General features: G+C 34.9%; 3 protein-coding genes across 4 annotated transcripts; 2 read left to right on the top strand and 1 right to left on the bottom strand.

Annotated features, from left to right (window-relative positions):
* Positions 1 to 2,468: 2,468 nt before the first annotated feature.
* Positions 2,469 to 11,509, bottom strand: LOC140975180 (uncharacterized). 2 transcript variants are annotated; one of them, XM_073438748.1, is made up of 18 exons: positions 11,352 to 11,509; positions 9,829 to 9,980; positions 9,168 to 9,285; positions 8,916 to 9,017; positions 8,691 to 8,809; positions 8,509 to 8,577; positions 7,273 to 7,434; positions 7,110 to 7,179; positions 6,881 to 7,035; positions 6,084 to 6,248; positions 5,934 to 6,005; positions 5,397 to 5,520; positions 5,031 to 5,312; positions 4,830 to 4,945; positions 4,535 to 4,750; positions 3,509 to 4,117; positions 3,007 to 3,162; positions 2,469 to 2,801 (listed from the first exon to the last, which is right to left on the bottom strand). In XM_073438748.1, the coding sequence occupies exons 2-18, from the start codon at positions 9,955 to 9,957 to the stop codon at positions 2,745 to 2,747; spliced, it is 2,721 nt and encodes a 906-aa protein (XP_073294849.1). In that variant the 5' UTR covers positions 9,958 to 9,980; positions 11,352 to 11,509; the 3' UTR covers positions 2,469 to 2,744. The 2 variants fall into 2 exon arrangements, with proteins under 2 accessions (XP_073294849.1, XP_073294850.1); XM_073438749.1 differs by having other exon boundaries at positions 7,273 to 7,428.
* A 755-nt stretch (positions 11,510 to 12,264) lies between these two features.
* LOC140975179 (uncharacterized) lies at positions 12,265 to 19,897 on the top strand. The gene is made up of 2 exons (XM_073438747.1): positions 12,265 to 12,544; positions 19,306 to 19,897. Exons 1-2 carry the CDS (start codon positions 12,432 to 12,434, stop codon positions 19,511 to 19,513), a joined length of 321 nt encoding a protein of 106 aa, XP_073294848.1. The 5' UTR covers positions 12,265 to 12,431; the 3' UTR covers positions 19,514 to 19,897.
* A 1,201-nt stretch (positions 19,898 to 21,098) lies between these two features.
* LOC140975178 (NADH dehydrogenase [ubiquinone] 1 beta subcomplex subunit 2) lies at positions 21,099 to 23,648 on the top strand. Its single transcript, XM_073438745.1, has 4 exons — positions 21,099 to 21,323; positions 22,722 to 22,767; positions 22,856 to 22,897; positions 23,320 to 23,648. The coding sequence occupies exons 1-3, from the start codon at positions 21,220 to 21,222 to the stop codon at positions 22,895 to 22,897; spliced, it is 192 nt and encodes a 63-aa protein (XP_073294846.1). The 5' UTR covers positions 21,099 to 21,219; the 3' UTR covers positions 23,320 to 23,648.
* Positions 23,649 to 24,565: the final 917 nt, after the last annotated feature.

Genomic DNA, 24,565 nt, shown 5'->3' with positions numbered 1-24,565 from the left:
CATATCAACAAATATCAATTACAAATCATAACACATATCCGATACAATCTGTAATCAATCAATAATCTAAATCTGTCCGGTTTCAAGTCCATATAATCAGAAATTCATAACAATTCCATAATCAATCTGTTCTTCGATCTGACTTCGATTCTACGATGTGTAGTATTCCCAGAACACATAATAATGATCAAATAATAATTTCTCCAATATCATAATTTCAAATGATAACAGAACTCAATAAAACTTACGTCCTGCTGTAGCTCGCGTCGAAAGGATTACAGAACTGTGTTCGGATTCAAATTCTGATAACCGGATGTCATACAATAAAATTTCTATGGTGTAAGGAAACGTTGAGGATTAATTGATGGAGCTTCTCGATTTTCTCTCGGGAATGTGAAATTGGAAATGAAGATTAACATTTAAGTTGCAAGGTGAAGACATGTGTCCACTCAATTTTCCATATTTGCACTTTAGTCCCTCAACTTTTCACTATTTACAATTCGGCCCCCAATAATTACGAAATTGCCATCAAATTTAAATCAATTATTTTTCCACTTAATTACAAAATTGCCATAAATTTAAATTAAGTATTTTTCCACTTAATTACAAAAATGTCATCAATAATATTTTCTTTTCGGGGTCTCATAAAATTGATAACATCTCGGGCCTTACACTACTTCTATAGCTCAGAAATTTAGAATTGTTTGGGGTCATTGTATAATTTTGAATTTTTCTAAAATATCTTTTAGTGCAATGTATTTGGTTAATTATATAAATGAACAATTTTTAATTAATTAAATTAATATTTTGAGTTTGTAATGTCAAACAATTTGGGATAAAATATAATGTTTTGAGTATTTGTTTTGTAATATTAAACATCATTTATATTGAAATACGTTAAAATATAAATATATTATATTCATTTCATACATAATATTTGCATATTATGTTACACACGTAACGCTTGAACCTCAACGACTAGTTATTATAATACATGAGTTGTCTAGAGTAACTAATTATAGGGTCGTAATCAGTGGCGAGCCACACTCCAATCCCGGGTGGCCCTAAATTTTTTAAAAAAATTTTATGTAAATTTTTGTATAATTTTGGATAAATTTGATATTAGTTCGGGTAGATCAATTTAAAATATTAAAAGATTTAGAGTTTAAAATTTTAGCTCGAGTAGAGTCATATTCCTGGCTCCGCCACTGATCATAGTGTAATTTTTTTTCTAAAAAAATATCCTTATAAAATTACAAATTAATTTAATTAAAAATATTTTTTTAAAAAAAAAAACTTATTTTAATATATTTGTTGACTGAAAAACATGTAACTTTATTAACGTATGATCAAATCATTAATTACAAGATTGACCAGTCAAAATGAAAAATTTCAAGGCACCCAACAGAATAGTGCATGGTAAGAAACATCGAATTCGCTAACTCGTTGGATACTTCAAATGTCGTTCATATAACACGCTGAAGAGATATTATTGCTAAATCAGCTAGCAACTTTTGTATATCTAAGTGCATGATCCCATATAACTCAACTCATCCATTGGTTCCGTGACTGCTTATTTCACCATTTTCCCGTCATGGTTGCAATAACTTCCCCAGCCCCTCATCGATCGTCCAGTTCCGGGAAGCTAGTATCCACGTCTAGTCGAAGCTGACCATTTTAGTAAATTTTTTTGTTTATCTATAACTATCATATTTCAATAATATATTAATTTATTTTTATTTATACTTTGGTTTTTTAAATTATAACATCACTTCTAATATACAAAATATATTATTAAAAACTATTTTTAATTTCGTTTAACAAAAAAAAATTAACGTCAAATAATGTTACTATGCGATGTACTAGTATCTCCTAATTTGTGAGGACAATTTTGGAAGATTTAGTATTTTTTTTAAAATATATTCACTAATATTTAATAAAAAATATATATAGATATAAGCGTTGGGTATTTTTTTATTATATTATTTGGTGATCAAATATATACTCAATTTTTTTAGTCATGCAATAATAATTTTATCAAATATTTGACAACTTTCTTTTTAAGTATATACTAATATTAGATTTGAAGGATATCTTGTTAAAAAAAATTCAACTTTTCCAACCCGTCGAATAGTGTGCATTGAGAGAGACAGCGGACGTGGGGGAGTACCCCAGTTGCTTGTATCTTTTTTTTTTTTTTTATAATTATTATCGTGTAATACGATTTTATTTGTCGGTCAAAAAAAATAAAAGAAATATTATATTAACAAAAACTAATTTAAGCAAAAATAGTAATTTTAAATGCTCGATATCACGATAGCATTTTGGAGCAATTTCTTTATACTTTTATGAACTTTTTGTGGTGATTTTCGTATTTTCACTCAAGTGGTGGAAAGGACTTCATCAACTCTCGGAAAACTAGTCTTCAATCATTTTAGAATAACATTAAAAATTACAACAAAAAAAAAAATCACAAATTAATTTCAACTTTTTCATTTCCAACAAGCAAATGCAGCAGTAAAGATATGAGAGCCAATTTCCAAAATTTGAGGCAGTAGTATATCTGTAGAGCTAGATTCAAATATGAATTTTACAAACATTCTGTTTTCCAATCACATAGCACACTAAAATGCAAGAATCAAGGACAAATCAATAAGAAATGCAGGAAAACCAACCTTTTTAAAGTATCAAGCAGCACACCGTATGTCGAAATAACATCCCCAAAAATACCTGTGTCCTAACAATCACTTGTCATCCTCAAGTCTCCCAGAAACATCACGGCGGAGCATCTCAACAAACTCCTGTGAAGTATCACCAGGATGAGAGCGATCGTAAATCAAAATATCTAGCGTTGAAATTATTCGAGGACATATATGAGGGTGAAATATCAATTGATTCTTTTCTATTTCAGTTGGCGGTTTCACGCATACGCATTTACATTTCTCAGAAGTATGTAAAATAAATAGACTGATAGTTGTCCTAAATAGTAAGAGACAGTTGGCTAACCTGCACAAGCCCTTCTTGACTGCAGACATCGTTTATAATACTTTCACCAGCAGTAGTATCACCAAAAACGCCCACAGCAGTACCAGCCAGAGAGCGGAAAATTTCTTCAGGAGAACTTGGGTTTTCAAGTGTCTGAACTACTTGTTGGATATCAATCTGCAGATAAAATTTAAGAAATATATACCTTGTCAGTCAAAAGAATTTCCAAAATCAACTACCGGAATGAAAGAATCTCTCCAAGAAATCACATTTTCACTGTTTTTATATTTTACTAAGGCCACAACAAGCAATAACTTCAAAAAAAAAAAAACTGATAATCAAGTCTAGGGAATTAAAACTACAATAATTCCAAACACATAAAAAGGTTTGAAGGTAAATGACATACTTTAACTGGCATGCAAGTTCCACGGATAATTAACTAGTTTCAGAAAATGTGTCCTCTTAACTTATCCAAGTTTTGACTTAAAAATCAGATGATAGTCTAGATCATTTTGATTCAAACCTGAGTATTGATTCTATTGGGTGTCATATCCCTTCTCGTCCTACTCTCCGATAAAACCGGTTCTGTGACAAAGCTCCCCTGAGATGCAGATGAAATGCCTCCAAGTGCTTGAGAAACAATAGGCATCATTTGTTGCATCATACTTGCCAAATCAATCCCACCACCTTGTCCTCCACCCATACCAGCAAACATGTTTCCGAGATCGTGGCTGTCAATCTGTTGAGCAATCTGATTCATCGTATTCCTCATAGCAGGATTTTGAGTGAACTGCTGTAACATATTTCTCATCATATCAGGGGAACCAATCCCAGTTTGTCGTGAGACTCCAGCCAATAGCCCGTCTAACGCAGGGCTTTGAAGAACCTCAGACATTGCGTTGGCTACATCAACTGGGCCATCAGCACTTTCTCTTGCTGTAGACACACTACCTATGACCCCCCTGGAATGGTCAGGTGATTGCCCAGGTGCAGAAATGTTCTCGTTTCTCCTAGTTGGAAGTGAAGCCAGAGATTGCAAAACCTGTTGTCCAACTGCTCTTGATTGCTGGTTCTGATCAGAAGCAGTTGCACCAGTACTGTTCTTTGCTTGCCCCCTTTGCCTATCTCGCCTCTACAACTCATTTATACAATGTAATCATCAGATACAAGCACAACACAACGAAAAATATATTACACATACCCCACAAAGACAGTGACGTTGAATAAAGTATATATTGCTGCAATCAATCGACTATTATCCATTGTGCCATAACTAAATGATGATGGGGAACCAAATACCATTATGAAAAAATCAATAGATAATAATATTTAAATAAATCAACCAAGGATTTGGAGATAGGTAACATAAAGTAATGCATAATTTCCTAAGAATGTAATGCATGACAATGAGAAAAACCTTCTGACAAATTGTCCAGAGTCTTCAACCAGCAAGTCACACAGAGATTCGGATTATACATATGCAAAACCTTCTAAATGTGGCCCGTCCCCCAACAATACCGAAAACGTTATCAAAATGGCAAAAAAGTACCTTAGGCTGGAGACCTCCCAGACCCAATCCAAGGGGAACACCTGCAGAACCAACAATATTATCATTGCCATGATTGGATATTGTAGAACCCTCAAGGTTTTCAGCATGTTCTGATGTATAAGACGGGTTATGGGAGCTCTCCTTAGTGCTGGTGGAAGGCTCATCATTGGAGCTTAGCAACTCCGTAGTATGGGGCTGGTGGAATTCAGGTTGTGCCTGACAATTCAAAAAAGGTCAGCACATCATCCTTGGAATGAAAAAAACTAATCTTTCCCATTCCCCAAGATAGACCAACCTTCTGATCATTCATCTCATGGGGCAAAGTTTGACCAGCATCACCAACTCCCCTACCAGCCATATCATCATTTCTAGCACCAGAATCGACAGGTTGTCTTTGACCGCTCAAACCATCTGATTGACCCCCATCAAATACAAAAGATTTCAGAGTAGATCACATATTACAGAATAATGTATTGGCACCAAAAGGAATGCTCACCTAAAGGGGCATGGATCTGGCTGCGCATGTTAGCAACTAAATTTCTTACTTGAGCATTTATTTCAGCTACAACCGCTGAATTAGACTCAGGAGGCTGTGAAACACCAACACCAAGTTGTATGGGACCAGTACTCGGAACCACAGCAGGTAGCGAAGGAACAGCAGTTGCGCCGACATTCAGCCCAGACAGGATGCGTGCTGGACCAGAATCTGATCCACTAGCACGTTCTCCTTGTGAACCTTCTCTGTTATCTGGAGAAACCATAGGCACCAGTGATGCTCCTGATTATGAGTGAATTGTCAAATGTGAGTGTTTCATCCGAACAAAAAATGATTGATACAATATATATCTTAAACGCCCCGTACCAGTATGAATATGAATATTTACATTCCTTGGAGCGTTACCAACTCCAACTGGACCCATGGCCACTGGATTTGCAGCACCGCTGGTCGGGCCACCAAAAAGGGGGCTGGTTTGAAGAGGAAATGGCTGCAAATGAACATAAGATCACATCTGCTTGCATTAATTATCAAATACCAACAAAAGACATAATGAAATGGAATAAAATAAAAGATTCCACGGAAAGTAGCACCTATAAATAGGCAGTTTCTGCTTTACAAAATTATTTTTACCCAAAAGAATATTCAGGAAGATTTCAGTATCCTGTATTTTCTTGTATAGAATAATGCAGAAAAAGTCAAAGAATGGGAAAAAAATTCCATGGAATTAGAATCATATAAATATTTAAAAATTTTATTCAAGTTAAATACCAAGCCTGATTAATCTAGTTTGACAACAGAACATTCTCCAGCACAGATGCATGTTCTGGAAAATAAGCAACATTTTATGGAACATGTGAGCTACAGATTAAAATTGTGAACAAAACTGTTCAAATCACAAACCTGAACCATGATTGGGTTTGGTCCTGAGGGAGATATATAAACAGCAGGCCCAGCATTTACAAAAGATTCAGCCTGCGTGAGCACAGGAAGATCGATGATGGTTAACCATCAAAAAATGTCCAGCTGTTGAGATCAGGGAACAGGACATACCTCAGATTGTCCCATGCGAAGAGTCAAAATTGTCCTTCCCAATTCTAGAAAAAGTGAACCCAAGTGTTGCATAGCAACACCTAACCGCATTAGTTCTGTCTGAATCTGCCCTCTCACTGTAGGATCTGAGGATGTCCCCTCTTGTTCTACGCGCCCAGCAGAACGCTACAATATTGCGGCAGATTACAAAAGTACTCAGAAAGTAATGTAAGACTACATGGGAAATAATTTCTTCGTAAGAAGGTCAAAACTGTTTTTTCACTGCATATAAGTCTAGCAAATATTAAGAAGACCTGATAGGTGTAACTAAACATCCAGAACAGTTGCAAACTAAGGAATTCCTCATCTAAAGCCATATGTAGAAGTTTGTAAAACTGTGGACCAGGGTAACATTTTTTAACTAAGTAATATAGTCGTCGAGTAGGATACCCAGCATTTAGACGGGAGTGACTGCTTGACATAAAGAGTTTGACAGGATAGACGTGCTCTGTGTAATCCGGTAAAGCACACCAAAATGAAAAGTATTAATTTGTAAGTTTTCCCTTGCCTTGTATATTTATCCAGTTTAATAAGCTGCAGGAAACGAAAAAAAGAGAAATACTATCCAGAAGCATTGGAGAAACTGAACCCAGGACATGAGGCTTTAAGAAAGTTCTATCACGTGTAGCATAAAAGTAAGGAAGGAAAGCTTAAGAACGCCTTTTGGTAAAGAATAAGCCTTACAATAACCAACAAATCAACTTACAAGAAAAACACAGTCAAGATATAGGAGAGTACAATCTCATTAGGGTACATACAGCTAATGCTGCAACAGCATGGTCATTAAGAAGACGCTGGGCATGTCGTAGAACAATGCTCAGGGCCTCAACAGTGGGTACACCACGAGCATTTGTAGGTAATTCGATGGTGGGTAAATCACTGGTAGCAGCAGAAGATTGGTTGTGTTGATCAGCTAAATTAAGAGATAGAAGTATTAGTAAGTGAAATTTCAAGAGAACACGTAATAAAAAAATTATAAACTATTACCATTTTGAGATAAAGCCAGTCCCATTCGGTTCATATATTCGGTAAGAGTATTCAGTGAATCAGGAATTGGCTAGTGTGGAAAACCGAAAACCCAACAAAAAAATTGATTAACACAGAGTAAAACTTATAGAAAGCTTAGGCCAAAAAAACAATCTTTTTCTACCATGTTAAGTGATGGAACTGCAATCATAGCCCCTAATGGAATTGGCATAGCATTGGAATGGCCGTTCATGGATTGCCAAGGGACAGACTGATTCCCACCCCGACTTTGACTTCCACCATTAGCCTGCGATCCTTCTGTTTCATGTCCTTGCGATGGCTGAACCTAAGAAATGACTGCCATTAGCTCGCTAAATGTTTAAGAACTCAAAGGATAGAAAAAATCGACATAACGGGAAACAGGAGGCAAAAAAATGGCATCAATTCAAATAGCTAATCAAATTGACATTCCATTTTCCTTTTAAACAAACATCCATGTTATTAAGTGTGGATTGTATAACATTTACAATGACATTGGACAAACAAATGATTGGGTAGCTTTCTTTCCTTGGTATTCAATCTTCAATATTATCATTTCAAGACAAAGCCAGACAGATATTATATCCAATCTACATCCATAATACGCATCATAAATCCTAATCATCCCCAACAAAGTTACAACACAAACATTACAGTTTCACAAGATAGAAGGCAATTCAGTTTTATCCAAAAGAAAGGTGAGCATTGATTGGATAGTAACGGCTGGGGAAGTTGGGATGCGGTGCAAATTAACAGAAAGGTCCAGGTTAGAATTGGATAGGCTTTGTTCGTCTACAAGAAACGCCATCAAATAACAAAACATCAAATCACCTTTAAAAAAATCCTTAGCATAGTTACTTTAAAAAACGTAGCAACAAAATTTCTCGTCGAGAAATTCCAACCAAAAGCCAGCAGAGTGTCTTGGCTCAAGGAAAATCATATGTTGCTGTCCATTACTTCTCTCATCTAAGAATCTGAAAATACAATGCTTTGACTCGAGATATTTATGAACACACATAAAATCCACACAAAAAATTCAGTAACAAGAAATGAGAGACAAAAATCAAAACTGAATAAAAGAAAAGATTCAACACTTACTAAAGTACTTTGAATGTGAAAATTTTCACTTGCCAACAACAAATGTAAGGCAATAAACTCATACGTACATAAAGCTGGAGATGCCAGAAACAGAAAAATTCAAGTAGATTACATTTACTCTATTTTGAGAATGCACAGCGATAGGAACCACACAGCTACCATCATATGACAAATCTTAAAAAAATTCCTAGAAGTGGAATAACAATAGACTCATCAAGGAAATTCAGTATTTGGTACACACACAAACTCTGCAGCAGTACTTACAAAGCAAAAGACCTACTACCTGGACATTAGGTTGCATTCCTGATGCAAGGTTGCCTATTCCGATTGAATTCAACACTGCCCCAATGACCTATAGAATATGCAAGAGTAAAATTTGCAATAAAAGATGATAAACTTACATGGTTTAATTTAAATTTTAAAAAAATAATGTATGTAGCATTCAAGCAAAACCAAACAACGGACCCGACTTATATCTGGTACAACAGCTTCCCCAGAATCCCCAACATTTACAGTCCCTAATACTACACTATGAGCGATTTGCCCAATACGACCGCGCGATCCACCAGCAGCAGAATCCTGTCCTGCAAACCACAAAATGAAACAGAGATGGAAAATGGGAAAAAAAAGACCATACCTAGCCACATATAGAACAGGTCAAACTTATTAACAATGAACTCGTGTTACTACCTCTGCTACCGACATTACTTGGTGTTGCCTCTCCAGTGCCAGATCCAATAGAAGGCTGTGGCTGCCTTTCAACTAGATGTAAGGTATCCCCATTTTCAACATCTATTACATTGTTATGGATGGCGCCACGAAGATATAATCAATGGAAAGATAAAGTGAAGTCACAATCAAGCCCTTCCTAGATATCATTAGCCCATAACAAAATTAAAGTTCCACTAGACAACGGAAATAATGTCACAACCCACAGGATACTGTATTCAGAAAGAAGGTGACCATCCTTCAAGACTTTGCCCCTAAAAATGAGCCGTTGCTGCCCAACAGGGACACCACTTTGACCTGCTATTTTCTCCTTGAACGCTAATATTCCTATCTGAGATCAAGTAGAACTACAAGTTGTTAGACGACAATTAAGAAAAAGTTAATAAACAAGACAAAAGGCTTCGTCTAATAACAATATGAACATACTTTACAAGAAAAAGAAAAAGAAAAAGCAAAAATCATTTTAAAATATAGATCCTCCAAAGTGCATTATATACATTTGTATTTCATACAATTTCCAAGGTGCTTTGTTTATATTTGCATTTTATACACCTCCAAAGTACTTCATTATATTTGTATTTAATTTCTACAAGGTAACAATGAACTAATGAAAAATTCATGTATCTAAAAAAAGATGAAGAGGTTTCGAGTAAAATCCATTAACAAACTCTGGTCTCTGATGTAGAAGTGTCAAGTTCTTTTCTGCTTGTAGAAACAAATTCAAAATGTCTATACAGAGAAACGTATCTTAAAACATAAAGATTGCAGGGAAAGTATAGGCCACAAGAAACGCCTGCCGTATTGATTTTTCTTTCTTTCTTTTTTAGGGAGTTGCATAGCTAAAAAACCGAGACAAGATATAACAAGAATTCACATTCTTATCCACTTCAAAGCTGTAAATCTGTGAATCCAACGTCTTAATATTGAGCTCAACAATTGATTCAGAATTTCCGCCAGAGACATTGCTCGTACTTGATCCCTCATGCAGCTGCTGATCTGCCATGTAATATGAAGAGCAAGGTGTACCTACAATCCAATCAATACCACATATTCTAGATAAATAACATGCAAGACTGCCATAAGAATGTGAAATATCAAGAATAAAACAGTAAGCCAATGAAACTCCCAGATCCATTAAATTAAACATATATAAAAACTGCAAAATGGGAAACTCGTTTACTTTTTCTCCAGGGTAAATGATTTTTCAACTGACAAGAACCTCACAACTCTGTCACAAAAAGTGTGTTCTGTCAACTACCACACTGGTATGGAACATAAACCAAAGTCAGTCACTTTAAAATCCAAGGAATTCAGTTCTGCCGAGGAAACCAAAAGAGGAAAGTTGGCAAAAGTCATCAATAAGGATAGAGAGAGTATTTTTTGTGCAAAAAAATTGGTAGTGTAAGGCAGGGCATCCTGGCCGCAACCCCCCAACAACCAAAGCAAAAAGGACAGGGAAAGAAGGAAACCAACAAATTTGAAAAGATTTCACAAAGCACATCTATTCATATGAAATGCTCAGGACCTTTTCAGGTGTAGAAGATAAATTACCATTAAGAGGGAGGGAAAAACCAGAGACCCAGTAACCTCTACATTTATCTATTGAGATTAATCAATCTTGCAACTAAGGGAAACTATGCCATAGTGATAACTGATAAGTTCCAGGACACTGTCTTTGACAAAACACCAAAGGAAAGAATACAACATCCTCTCATCAACTCATGAAAAAGTGTAATTTATATATCATCTCCATTTATTCAAAGTTCCGGCATCAACTTAGCGATCAGACTGCTCTTTTTCTTCTTCTTCTTAGTGTTTCCTCTTATATCTTTATCTTTCCTCCATTTACGAATCATACAATCAGATAATGAAAACTAATAAACAAGCTAATCTGCCAATGTAAAATCACCTGGAGGCACCAAAAAAAAAATACAAGAACCCCGTTCCAACTGCAGTGCATTAATACAAACTAACAAGTTCTTATCATTTCCAAATTTTCTTACAAAGACAAATTTTACAAAAATATAAAAAGAAGGCGATTAAAAACTGCACAAACCTATCCAAATCCAAAACAGTTAAATGTACCGCTAGCATACCTTATTCATAAAATAATTCAAATATCAAGTTAACTAAACCAAAGAACCAGGGATTTTCAGAATCAATTTCAATGCCAAAACACAAGCTAAAGAAGGCATTCAAGCAACAGGAGTCAACAAAAACACACATTCTGATTTTACAGCAAGGTAAAATTCATCAGATGGCAACAAAAGGAAATAATCAGTTCACAGGCAGCAAATCATTTGAATCTGCCCCTAGGGTTTGCAATTATAACGGATTTCAAGGGAAAAAAAAACAACAACTCAATAATAGTTACATGAGAAATCCATCAAATCGAACCTTAAATTCGTCGAAAACACGATTGAGGATAGTCGATACGTCCGAAGTTTCAGGAATTTGAAGCCGAATAAATGCTTCGGAAGGAAGAGCGAAAAAGGCAGTCGGCGAGGCTAAAAGGCAAATAAGCGCAAAGGGAAGCTTAGAATCGTCATACTTCAGAACGAATCTAGAGAGATCTCGCTGACTTGAGAAGCACGATTTCGGTGTAAATTCCTTTTCAGTCCCTACATTGATTTCATCTTTAAATTGCTCCTCATAGTTTTGTGGTATTTCAATTCCATCCTTCTTACATAATCAGAGCATAAATCCCCACTAATCAAAGGTAAATCAATATTTTTTCTTATTTAATTTAATAATTAAAAAATTATAAGATTTAGGTATATAGATATCCAACTAATTTGTAGAATACTTATTTTATATTTATTGCTATTATATATTTGTTTTTTTACATAAAAATTAAACATATATATATTAGACACGAGAGCGTGTCAAATGTGAAATCTGGATTTCTTTGCAAATTGTATATGATTCTCTTATCTCTAGGTTAGCAACAAAAAATGAGGAAATTAACTCGACAAAATGAAAAAAAAATGGAAACAAAAATCATCAGTAGTAACAGCGAAATTAAAATGTCAATAACTATATTCATAGAAAAAAATGCTGAGTATGTCTCTTGTGAAACGATCTCACGAATCTTTATCTGTGAGACGGGTCAACCCTACCGATATTAATTGAAAACGATCCGAAGCCATGATGTTTGAGATGATTTATTGTTAATTTTCTATCCAAATTGAATTGTCAAATTTCTTTTAAATTCCTTGTCAGAAAAAAATACACACACTTCACATATGTATTTATTGTTAATTTTTGCAGATAATTATCAATTTAATATAATATAATAATAAAACAACAATAAAAAAAATTTGACATCAAAACCGGTGCCGCCGTCATGAGGCTTTCTTGCACCGGCGCACAACTCCGCGAGCAATATTTCGTCGTGATATAACTTAATTGAATAGAGTAAGGAGGAATAGAAAAAGGGGAAGGGCGGAGGGACGGTGGTGCGTGGAGATAAGGAGGATGATAACGCGGTCGAAACTGGCGAAGCAGCTGAGAGAGTATCAGATTCGATCCAAATATGACTGGGCTTCTGTCTCCTTTTTCTCCTCGACCTCCAAAGTCATCTCTTCTAGGTATTTATATATTTTTTTTCATTTTTATTTTTCAATGCTTACCATTTCAATTGTTTATTTCCAATTTGAATTTGACAATTTATAGAAATTTTTACGAGAGGATCATTTTGTAGTTTATGTCACATATATCTTGAGAATGTGTGTGTTAATGGATGTTTGCTGCAATTTATTACCTTGAGGTCTCGCACATTTGGTAATTTCTAACTGAATAATTTAAGGATGTTAGGGTGATTTTTTTTTTCTATTAACTATATTGAATTTTGATAATACCGGATTGTGGTTTGAATATCTCAGAATATATTATCCATTTGGAAGTGTTGCTTATCATTTCGTTGTTTTTTTTTTTGTTAACTACATTGGAAGCTCCTAAGCCTTGAACTTGTAATCCTAGGTGGATGCACTTAGAATTTCAGCATAAACTGAATTTTTTTCACCTCAGAAAAAGCTTTAGTGCTGTTGTGGTTGAGGAATAGAGAGAGTGATAGGTCCCAACAAAAAACCTAAATGATAGTGCCAAAATATAATTATGCTCAGGGTGAGAATTAAACCTCAAAGAATATAATTTTTTTTATTGAAAAGCTTGCCTCTTTCTGCTCTTGCAGAGGAGTTTGAATACGAAAGAGAAATAACATCAAATTTTAAGCTATCAACGACAATCAACAAGACTTATTCAAAGTAAAACATGTACTTTATTGATTTATTAATAAGTCACTAACAGCTCTTGAGTCTTCATTCATTAATTAAAGTACTTTGGGTTCCTCTTGGGCACCATTTTGGATCTTCTTGGCTCATCAATCCCAGCTCCATTGACATGAACCTTGTCATCAAGGTTCACACTGATGACTATCTCTTCATCGTCGGAAGCTTCATTATGTTGGGTAATTAAACCGAAACGATAACGATCGTGATGATAAAAAATGCGGAATAAAATAATCAGCAAGAACACAAGGATTTACGTGGTTCACCCAAGATAGGCTACGTCCACTGAGCTACTGTAGATCTTTTATAACATGAGAAATATTACAACAAATGTATACAATAATAAACCAAATATCTCACACTCCCAACCCGAGTATAACTGAGAAAATATTTTCTCTAACTCACACAAGATAACAAAAAAAAAACTCTTTTTTTTCTTTGCTCTCTTTATTTTATGATACTTAAGAGCTTCTGATTGAGATGATTTTACAATACAAAGGATGCTCTTATTTATAGGTGCAATCTTCCGTATGAACAAAGGAAACGTTTTCCTTTTCTGTCGGCACAAACTAATCAACCATTCAAATTTGACACGTTTAGCATTAAATATAATAGCCCCACTTTACCTAACATTTCTCCCACTTGAAGACTTGATTTCAATCATGTCTTCACACCATCATTGCAGCAACTCATATATCTTCATTTATACTTGCAGTCCAACTGAAGTTGAACAAAACTTCAGTTTGTCAATGGTTATCGTCTTCGTGAGCATATCAGCTGGATTTTTACTTCCAGGAATCTTCTCCAGCATCAAGACTCCATCTTCCAGCACTGATATGATGAAATGGTACCTAACCTGTATATGCTTTGTCCTAGCATGATAAACATGATTTTTTGCTAAATGAATAGCACTCTGGCTCTCACAATGTAACGTGTTACCTTCAAGCTTCTGGCCCAATTCTTCCAAAAAAGATCTCAACCATCTTATCTCTTTGCTAGCTTCTGTAACTGCAACATACTCAGCTTCAGTAGTTAAAAGCGCAACTAACTTTTGCAACTTAGATACCCAACTTACTGTCATACCTCCTAATGTGAACACATACCCAGTGGTACTTTTCCTGCCATCTAGGTCACCACCCATGTCGACATCGACAAAACCTTGTAAACCCAAATTTGATCTTTTGAGGCACAAATATAAACTAGCAGTACCTTTCAAGTACCCCATAATCTATTTAACTGCTTCCCAGTGCTGTTTTCCTGGATTGCTCATAAACCTGCTCACAAATCCCACTGTATGTGTTATGTCTGGTCTAGTGCACACCATTGCATACATGAGGTTTCCGACATCAGAAGCATAAGGAACCTTGTTCATATAAACCTGCTCCGTCGAAGGTGATTGCGCTTTGGTTAGTATAAAATGACTAGCCAAAGGAGTACTCACATGTTTAGCTTCATCCATGTTAAATCTGTTAACCTCCTTTTTCATGTACTCTTCTTGAGACAACTTCAAGATTCCATTCACCTGATCTCTAAATATCCTCATTCCAAGGATTTGTTTTGCAGCACCCAAATCCTTCGTAGAAAATTCTTTTGATAACTCTTTCTTGAGTTTATCAATCTCCTCCAGACAAGCTCCTGCGATCAACATATCATCTACATATAGCAGTATAATGATATAAGAACTGTCAAACTTCTTCACATAACAACAGTGATCAGCTTGACACCTCAGGAAACCATTATTACTCATGAATCCATCAAAATTCTTGTTCCACTGTCTTGGAGCTTGTTTGATACCATACAAGCTCTTCTGAAGTTTGCACATCATTTTCTATTTTCCCCGTACTTCAAAGCCATGTGGCTGCTTCATATAAATTTATTCATCTAGGTCACTATGAAGAAATGCCGTCTTTACATCTAACTGCTCCATATGTAAATTTTCTTTTGCCACTAATCCGAGTACAGTCCTAATTGTGGTTAACTTAACCACCGGAGAGAAAATCTCAGTGTAATTAATGACTTCGTTTTGTTGAAAACCTTTTACAACAAGTCTTGTCTTGTACCTCTTGCTACCATCATGTTCTTCTTTTAACCGGTACACCCACTTGTTATGTAATGTCTTGTTACCTTGCAGAAGTTCTGTCAACTCTCACGTCTGGTTGGATGACAGTGAATCCATCTCATCTTCCATGGCTAACTCCCACTTGATTGAATCGCCATTTTTCATAGTCTCTTCATAGGTCTCCGGTTCACCTTTGTCTGTCAGTAAAATATAGTGAAGTGCAGGGAAGTATATCTCAGGTGGTCTAATTGTTCTCGAAGATCTACTGAGTTCAATCACCGAAGTTTTTGGGTTATCATCATGTGCAGTTGATTCTTCATCTTCCTGGTTATTGCTTTTTGATTCATTCACAGGAATATCTGTCAATGACACTTCATCTTTATTCTTGACTTCAGAACTTTCCTCTTCTGTTCCAATGTCTGACTTGTCCTTGTAAAGAACTTGCTCATTGAAGATTACATCTCTGCTCCGAATGATTTTTCGGTTTTGGTCATCCCAGAAAAGATAACCAAAGACATATTACATACAGTGGGAGTTGTGAGCAGGTTTATGAGCAATCCACGAAAACAGCACTGGGAAGCAGTTAAAAGGATTCTGAGGTACTTGAAAGGTACTGCTAGTTAATCTTTGTGCTTCAAAAGATCAAATTTGGGTTTACAAATTTTTGTCGATGGCGACATGGGTGGTGACCTATATGGTAGGAAAAGTACCACTGTGTATGCGTTCACATTAGGTGGTACGACAGTAAGATGGATATCTAAGTTGCAAAAGATAGTTGCGCTTTCAACTACTGAAGCTGAGTATGTTGCAGTTACAGAAGCTAGCAAAGATATGATATGGTTGAGATCTTTTTTGGAAGAATTGGGCCAGAAGCTTGAAGGTAACACGTTACATTGTGAGAGTCAGAGTGCTAAAAAAAAAAAAAAAAATCATGTTTATCATGCTAGGACAAAGCATATACAGGTTAGGTACCATTTCAGCAGATCAGTGCTGGAAGATGGAGTCTTGATGCTGGAGAAGATTCCTGGAAGTAAAAATCCAGCTGATATGCTCAAGAAGACGGTAACCATTGACAAACTGAAGTTGTGTTCAACTTCAGTTGGACTGCAAGTATAAATGGAGATATATGAGCTGCTGCAATGATGGTGTGGAAACATAATTGAAATCAAGTCTTCAAGTGGAAGAAATGTTAGGTAAAGTGAGGCCACTATATTTAATGATACACGTGTCAAATTTGAATGGTTGATTAGTTTGTGGCGGCAGAAAAGGAAAAAGTTTCCTTTGTTGGCTAATTACACCGAAGCGATAACGATCGTAATGATAAAAAAAATGCGGAATAAAATAATCAGCAAGAACACAAGGATTTACGTGGTTCACCCAAGATAGGCTACGTCCACGGAGCTACTGCAGATCTTTTATAACAGGAGAAATATTACAACAAGTGTATACAATAATACACTAAATATCTCACACTCCCAACCCGAGTATAACCTAGAAAATATTTTCTCTAACTCACACAAGAGAACAAAAAAAATCAACTCTCTTTTTTCTTTGCTCTCTTTATTTTATGATGCTTAAGAACTTTTGATTGGGATGATTTTACAATACGAAGGATGCACTTATTTATAGGTGCAATCCTCCGTATGAACAAAGGAAACATTTTCTTTTTCTGCCGGCACAAACTAATCAGCCATTCAAATTTGACACGCTTAGCATTAAATATAATGGCCCCACTTTACCTAACACATTTCTGCCTTCTAGCAACAGAAGTTGAGGCCCTTTACACCTATGACCAGGCGTGAGTTTCTCATCACAGTCAAAGCATAGTCCTTGTGCTCTTCTTTTTTGCATCTCATCTCAAGTGAGCATTTTCATAGGCGAAGCAACCTGGATTTTGTTGGAGAAGAGAAATTCGCTGTGGATTTATTGAAGTGGACTTGTGTCTTTTCTTTGGCGAACTAGCTTGTCATTTCTCATCCGGGCAAGACTAATATGGCTTCTTTTAAAGACTTTGGTTTGAACATCCAAATGCCATTTGCTATGTCATTTTAAGGCCTCTCATGAATGTTCTAACCAATGCCTTCGGTTTCCAACCCTACACTTGATTTCCCAGTCTATTGAATTCCTTATGATACTCACTATGATACTCACATAAAAAGCCAATTTGTTTGACTCTGGATAGTGCTTCATCAAAGTCTTCACATTCAATTGGACCAAACCGCACCCATTGTTCGTGGTGAAAGATAGTCTATGTCACTTCCCTATCTTGTTCTTGAAAGGACTTACGTAACCATTGTCATCATTGATTAGCCTCGCCTTCAAGGTAGAATGAGGCCAATGCCACATTTTGTGTCTCGGTAGTACCTTGAAAGTCAAAGAATTGCTTTTGTTAATCATTCCATTGGATAATTTCCTGAGAATCGCGGAAACACCAATTTAGCTAACTATGATGAAAATCGTGGTCGCGTAATGTCGATCTCCATTTTACTGAATCTGTCTTGGAGCCCTCCAAGCCCAGCCTCCAACTTCTCGATCCTCTCTTTATTGCTGCCCATATGAACCTGCTCTGGTGCCAATTGATAGGTCTCCACCAAAGACTAAATAATGGTGCTAAAATGTAATTCTGCTCATGGTGAGAACTAAACTTCAAAGAAAATAATTTGTTTATTGAAAAGCTTTCCACTTTCTGCTCTTCCAGAGGAGTTCAAATACAAAAGAAAAAAAACAACCAATTCCTAAAACTAAGGCCACTAACGGTGACAATTAACAAGACTTATTCAAAGTAAAACAAATACTTTATCGGTTTATTCATAAGCCACTAACAATTCGTGACTCGTGAGTCTTCCTTCTTTAATTAAGTACATTGGGTTCCCCTTGAGCTCACTTTTAGATCTTCTAGGCTCATCAGACAGCCTAGTTAACCAGTCTTGTTGTGGATTAGGTGGGGAGAAAATTTTCAGTAATGACATGGGTTTGTCAAAGTTAAATGCTTTTTGTTTTATTTTTGTAGTATTTTCACGACGTGATTTGATATTTTCTAGCACAAACGAAGCATCTCCTAGGCTGAGCGTTTCCCAAGTGTATGTCAGCTAAACCATTGGGTCTTGGAGTGTCACCAAGTGCAGGGATCACTCCTAACTCATTTTTTCAATTACTATGAAACAGATCGTTCATTTATAAAATTATAATTGATGAAACTATTTTATCTTATCAACTTATTCGATGATGAAATATTCTATTATTTGAATTGCATGCTCGTCCGAGTAGTTTGCCGTTCACACACAGCACGGATTATTGATTTTTTGACACCCTCCTTTATTTTCATAGTGTATTTGAGAATCACTACTTTTCTAATGAAACAGATTTTGGGCTGGGCACGGATACCAATATTCTCTTTGTTATAACATGATTCAGCTAAATTTTTCTATCATATACTAGAGTTTTTATAAAATGCTCCTGGAGTTCTACGTGTCTCATTTTTCTATGGAAGTCTGTATTTTTAGTCACATCTATTGTAGACACGTTGTAAGAAAAAATTGTAGTGCCAGTCAAATTTTGTGATGAATTTTCAAGAATTGTTCTCAGCAAAATTGCTTCACAAACTGCATTAATAGCTGCAAGTCTTACAGTAGTTCTTGTTATCGTATAAATTCCCAAGATAAAATTGTTTGGTTGGTAAAATTTTTATGAATGATTCATTTGTTTGGATGGTAGACAAAAGCATTGAAAGAAAGCATGCTAATGACCTATTTCTTGGTTGTCGAAATATGTTATAATTGTTTACTTGTAACTTTGGTGAGATGGATTGTTTCATTCAAAAGTCGCATGACGACCAGATAAACAATTTTTTTTAAAACTGACCAGATGGACATTTGAGTTGTAGTCTTTGTAAATTTATTGCATTTCTATTTATACACCAAGTGATTGCTTATTTACTTCTACTAAATTGTCTATGCCAACTTTCCTTTTAATGTGTGGCTTTTTTTCTCCTATATGATTGCAGGGTTGATGTTGCGATCTTTGTTTTATGGGAACTCGTGATTTTAGCATTCCTAGTTTTCTCGGCAGTTTCCTTACATCTCAAGCATTTGAGGCTTGCTGTTATTTTATTTTGTGTTACACTGCTATTAATCTTATGCATGAAAATTACAAAGCAAATAAAACTGGCTCGAAAGAGGAACCGGAGGATGCTTCTTCCATTATCTTTGTAATGAGATGAAAACATTTCATCCGTGAACTTGTCGGTCTATTGTGACTTGCGAGTATACTTGACGACCATTTATGTTGGTCACCTCACCATTTTCTCTGATGAGGATTTTTGGTTTCTGTAATTGAACTTCCAACTATTATGTAACCGGCGTGTTATAACGTCACATTATGCTGGAGTCGTCTTCTGTGTGCTTCATATTCTGTTATACTGATCGGATGTTCTCCATATGTTGTATATATCGAAAAGATCTTCGACGTGCGATTTGTGGTTGGTTCTCCTGAAAAGAATTATGATCAGTTGTAACAGAAATTTGTTCTGTATTCTCTTTGTTTGCTTTGGCATTCTTTGGCCTTCCTTTGTTGTTTGATGTATTTTTGTTGTACTTGTTTCACTTTTACAAAGGTTTTGTCACATGAATTTCACTACAAAAGAGCTTGGGTGGAATTGAATTTTTTTAATATTAAATATATTTTCACCAAAGTTATAAAAAAAAAACATTAAGCTTGATGAAATGGCAAAGTCAAGTTTCAAAATTGTCATATTTAAGCATATTTAGTACGAGATTAAATAAGAAAAATAATTTTAATTATATGATATCAATTACTTATATCCAACAACTCATAAACACACATAATTTTAAATTAAACAATAAATTCTATAAATTTTTTACTCTCACAACTAACCATTATAGGGCATTTAGGTGTTTTAAGGTTTTTTTTTTATTTAAAAAAAAACTCATATTATCAAATATTTAAAATTTAAATTTTGTGTAAAAACCAAATTAAAATTAAAATTAACTTAAAATAAAAAATTAAAATTTAACTCAAAATTTCATTTAAAACCTCATGCTTAATCGAGTTTAATCACGTTTTTCACACTTTTTTTTGCGTTTAATATAATAAAAACTGATCTTTTTTTCACCTTTTTATCCAAAGCAAAGCTTTTCCTTCAGGCTTAATCATATTGCTTTTCATTATGCAAGCTAAAAAAAAATATTTGAGAATCTTGTTTTAAAAAAATGTGAATAAATAAAAGAATAGATCTATTGTGAGACGATCTCACGAATCTTTATCTGTGAGACGGGTCAATCCTACCGATATTCACGATAAAAAATAATACTCTTAGCATAAAAAGTAATATTTTTTCATGGATGACACAAATAAGATATCTGTCTAACAAAATACGACCTGTGAAATCGTCTCACACAAGTTTTTGCCTAAATTAAAATAAAATAAAATTGATTGATTGATTCAAAATTCAGTACTCGGTTAACACAATCAAAGTAACTAAACTAGCATAAAATAATAATAATATCAACATAAATGATTTTTTGAAAAATAAGTGTCTGCAAATTTCGACCTTACATATTTGAGATTAAAAGGAAAAATTACGTCTTTTGTAAATCTATATTTTACGATTTTGATGTTATCTATTATCAAATTATAGCTTTAATTCACTAACATTTTTGAATTTCAGTCATTTTTCTGAATTATTGTTGACACGGATGGAATGTTGATATGGTACTCACGTATGCAATGTCACAACATTCTCAATGAAAAAGTGATCAAAACTTAAAAGTAAGGGTCAAATTGGGAAAAAGTAATAATTAAGGGATGGACTGAGAATTTGACAGAATCCTCATTTTCTGTTTGCCTCAAATCGCCATTATCATCTGATAATCAGTGTAAACCCTAACATTTGGAGAAAATGGGAGGAGGGCACGGCCATGGCGTCACGTACAAAGGGGTGACTTTGCATCAGCCCAAGCGCTGGCATACCATAACTGGGAAAGGCATGTGTGCCGTCATGTGGTAATGATCTTTTTTCGCGTATATTTGTACAACGCTCAGTTACGATCGATTAGGTCTGGGAAATGTGTAGTTAGTTTTTTTATTTTTGATCTCTATGTTCGTAATTGGAACTGATTTTGACGATAATTTGTCAGTTGTTTTTGTTTCTTCTGAATTTATGGCTTTCTGATTGGAATTTATGTGTCGGGAGTTTGTATTTTTGATAGATGTGTTTGATTTTGGGGGGACATAACTCGGGATCTGCTGGATTGATTTGGAATTTGATCTGAATGTTAGTACTGCTATCCACTCTATATTTACCCACGTAATATTTAGTGTTTCGAATTGCTTTGTGTGCAAGATTATTGATGAAAGGTTAGCTTTGCCGTGTCTAGTATTTTCTTGAGCTGAATCCTAACCTTACCGTGAGCCAAGAACTTGCATGCTCTGCGTCTTTCTTTCTTCAGTAACAGGGATTACAGAATTCCGTCTCCTGATCAAACTTTGGACACCGTGAGTGATTTGACGGAAAGTTATTTCTAAGATTGTGTTTGTCTCAGTAGGAACAGCGAAATGTTCCTGAGATACGGGTTTTATTGCCCTATGTCTTAAATTCAATGCCTTCATGGGAGAATCGTATAAATTTTTGTTGTACATTCCAGCTTTTAAAGTTGAAGTGTTTTGCTTAGATGGTTCCTGTAAGTAAGAGTTCGTTCATTTTTATTAAATTTATATTTCTTTTTTTCCTCTTAAAGCTGATGTTTATCATTGTTCATGATGCGAATTCACAATATTTTGCAAAAGCCTTGTGCCTTGTTTTTCACAATTAATCTCCTTAATTCTTTTTGTAATTGTCTTTGACGTGATCTAGTTAACTTATGATTGGTTATGGGCTACAGTAACTAAAACACATGATTTGGAATCAAACTATGATTGATACAATTATTTATTAGTTTTTATCTCACCTTTGCCCTACTTAGAGATCATTATGTATACTCTAGTCTCATTTATGAGGATTAATGCTTGATTTAAAGAGTCTCTACATCTGAAAATACTCAATATATGAAAAACAATAGGTTTGAATTGAACTCCTATCTGTATTGAGTATTATTGGTGCTTATGGTGAGCCCCGTGAGTTGTGACATCTGTGTAACCTTCTCCTCTCATAATGCCATTGCATGGAGTGGTATTTTATATTGTTAGGTTTGTATTAGCATCGAAAATGCCGATCGAGATAGTGCACTTACAATTTAAAAATGTGAGTTGCATTATTACAATCAATGATAACTTTTGGAAGAGTGAAAAATTCGATAAAAAGTTGGTGGGAGTCTACATAACTAGACTACCAAGCTGAATGGCGGCAGCTTTCTCTCATGTACTTCAATCTGTCCTTGATATTATAAACATTTTGATTTTTAGGTTTTGGATTCTCTATAGAGCAAAAAAAGATGGTCCTGTGGTATTGGTGAGTTTCGATATTTTTTTACCTATTTTTTTGGGGAATCTTGGCAAATACAATGGTTCTCTGAATTTTGTTTCTACCATGTTCCCAGGGCTGGAGGCATCCTTGGGAAGGTCATGATGATCACCACTAGGTACTCTCTCTCTCTCCCCTTTTTGTTTGTGGTAGTTGGATTAATTCATTGTCAAATTGTTGAAATCAAATCACTATAATTCCTCTTTCATTTGCATGTTAAGTGGAGAACTCTCTCGTGAATAATGAAGAGGATCTTGTGAATGCTTTTGTGCTGTTATTATCTGAAAATCCTCGCATGACAATGGCGAAATTATACACTCACCGGGTCCTTCTATTGATTTTTTGAAGTTGCTATGTATAAGTATGAGCAATTTTGAGCTGGTTTAGACGTGTTCTATGTATGGTATTTGATTTACTAGTAACTTTTAAACTGAAGAGCAAAATGCATATCGATTAATTAGTTAAAATCAAGTAAAGGGTTAAGGTACTAATTGTACATCTTGCTTCTCTACGGATGTGCACATTGTACACTGTTTTCAGGGCTGCTGTCGAATGCTAGAAGCTGGATAATGAAGGAACTCAAGCTAATTTGTAATTGCCTTGTTGGATGAACGTTTTATTTGGGATCTGTACTTATTTATGTACAATAAAATGATCGAGGAGACGATGTCCTCTAGCATAAAACGACGACAACCAAACAGTTTGCAGCGCAGTAAAACTACATTTGTGTTTTTAAAATCTTTATAAATATATTTTATAATCGTTAGCCGTATAACTAGTGACTGTTAGCTAATATAAGATACTCCATCAAGCATGAAGTTTGTACCAAAGTTCATGGGAATTTTAACCAAGGACAACTTGCTATGCAACTTATATTTTGACGATATTAGGTTCGCGAATGAAAGAATACATTGTAGGGAAATCTTTCTAGGTTGAATTTAAAGGATTTGAGATGATTTAATTTCAAATCCATATCTCATATCCACTGTATTGACTCAAAATTAGAACGAATGATTTCAAATATTTTGTGTGGCCAAAACAAACTTTTTTGCTTCAAATCCACTTCCCACGCTGATAATCAAATCCTTGGACGATTTCAATCCTCATTTAAATCTAGTAAAAAAAATACAGAATCTCTCGATCCAAACACAACTTAAGTTAATGTAGGAAAAATTCAGAACATCGGATCTGCGCTGTTGAGGGGCTACACAGCGTCGGAACATATTTATAGCTGGTGTAAGTTGATTTGAGCCTCTATTTCGATTTCCGTGGCTGTTTTGGTGGTGACAACTTCTTCCGATGGACATCCGTAGGTTACACTCAGCTCCTTAATGGTCTCTTAAGAATCCATTGATGATTTGCTTTTATCAACTTTAAAAATCAATATTTTTTTTAACCATAATTACATTCTTCCTCAATATATTAAATAGGTCTCTTGTGAGAAGATCTCACAGATCTTTATCTGTGAGACAGATCAACCTTATCGATATTCACAATAAAAAGTAATACTTTTTCATGGATGACCCAAATAAGAGATCTGTCTCACAAAATACAACCCGTGAAACTGTCTCACACAAGTTTTTGTCATATATATTTAATGCGTATCTATCTGGACATGTTGTGTATGTACAATTTATATTTGTGCACATATTGTGAATGTACAACCAACTGTTTATATAAATCGATTTTTTTATATATAGGTATTCTTGATGTAAATAATTATAAATTAAGTTTTTTAAAATTCAAAACCAAATTCAAATTTTATGGGTTTTAAAATAACTTCTCA

This window comes from Primulina huaijiensis, chromosome 4 (genome assembly GCF_012295235.1).
Source record: "Primulina huaijiensis isolate GDHJ02 chromosome 4, ASM1229523v2, whole genome shotgun sequence".
In the NCBI taxonomy this organism is placed as follows: domain Eukaryota; kingdom Viridiplantae; phylum Streptophyta; class Magnoliopsida; order Lamiales; family Gesneriaceae; genus Primulina; species Primulina huaijiensis.
Note: the sequence above shows the minus strand (reverse complement) of the source record. Positions and strands in the feature narration are given on the sequence as shown.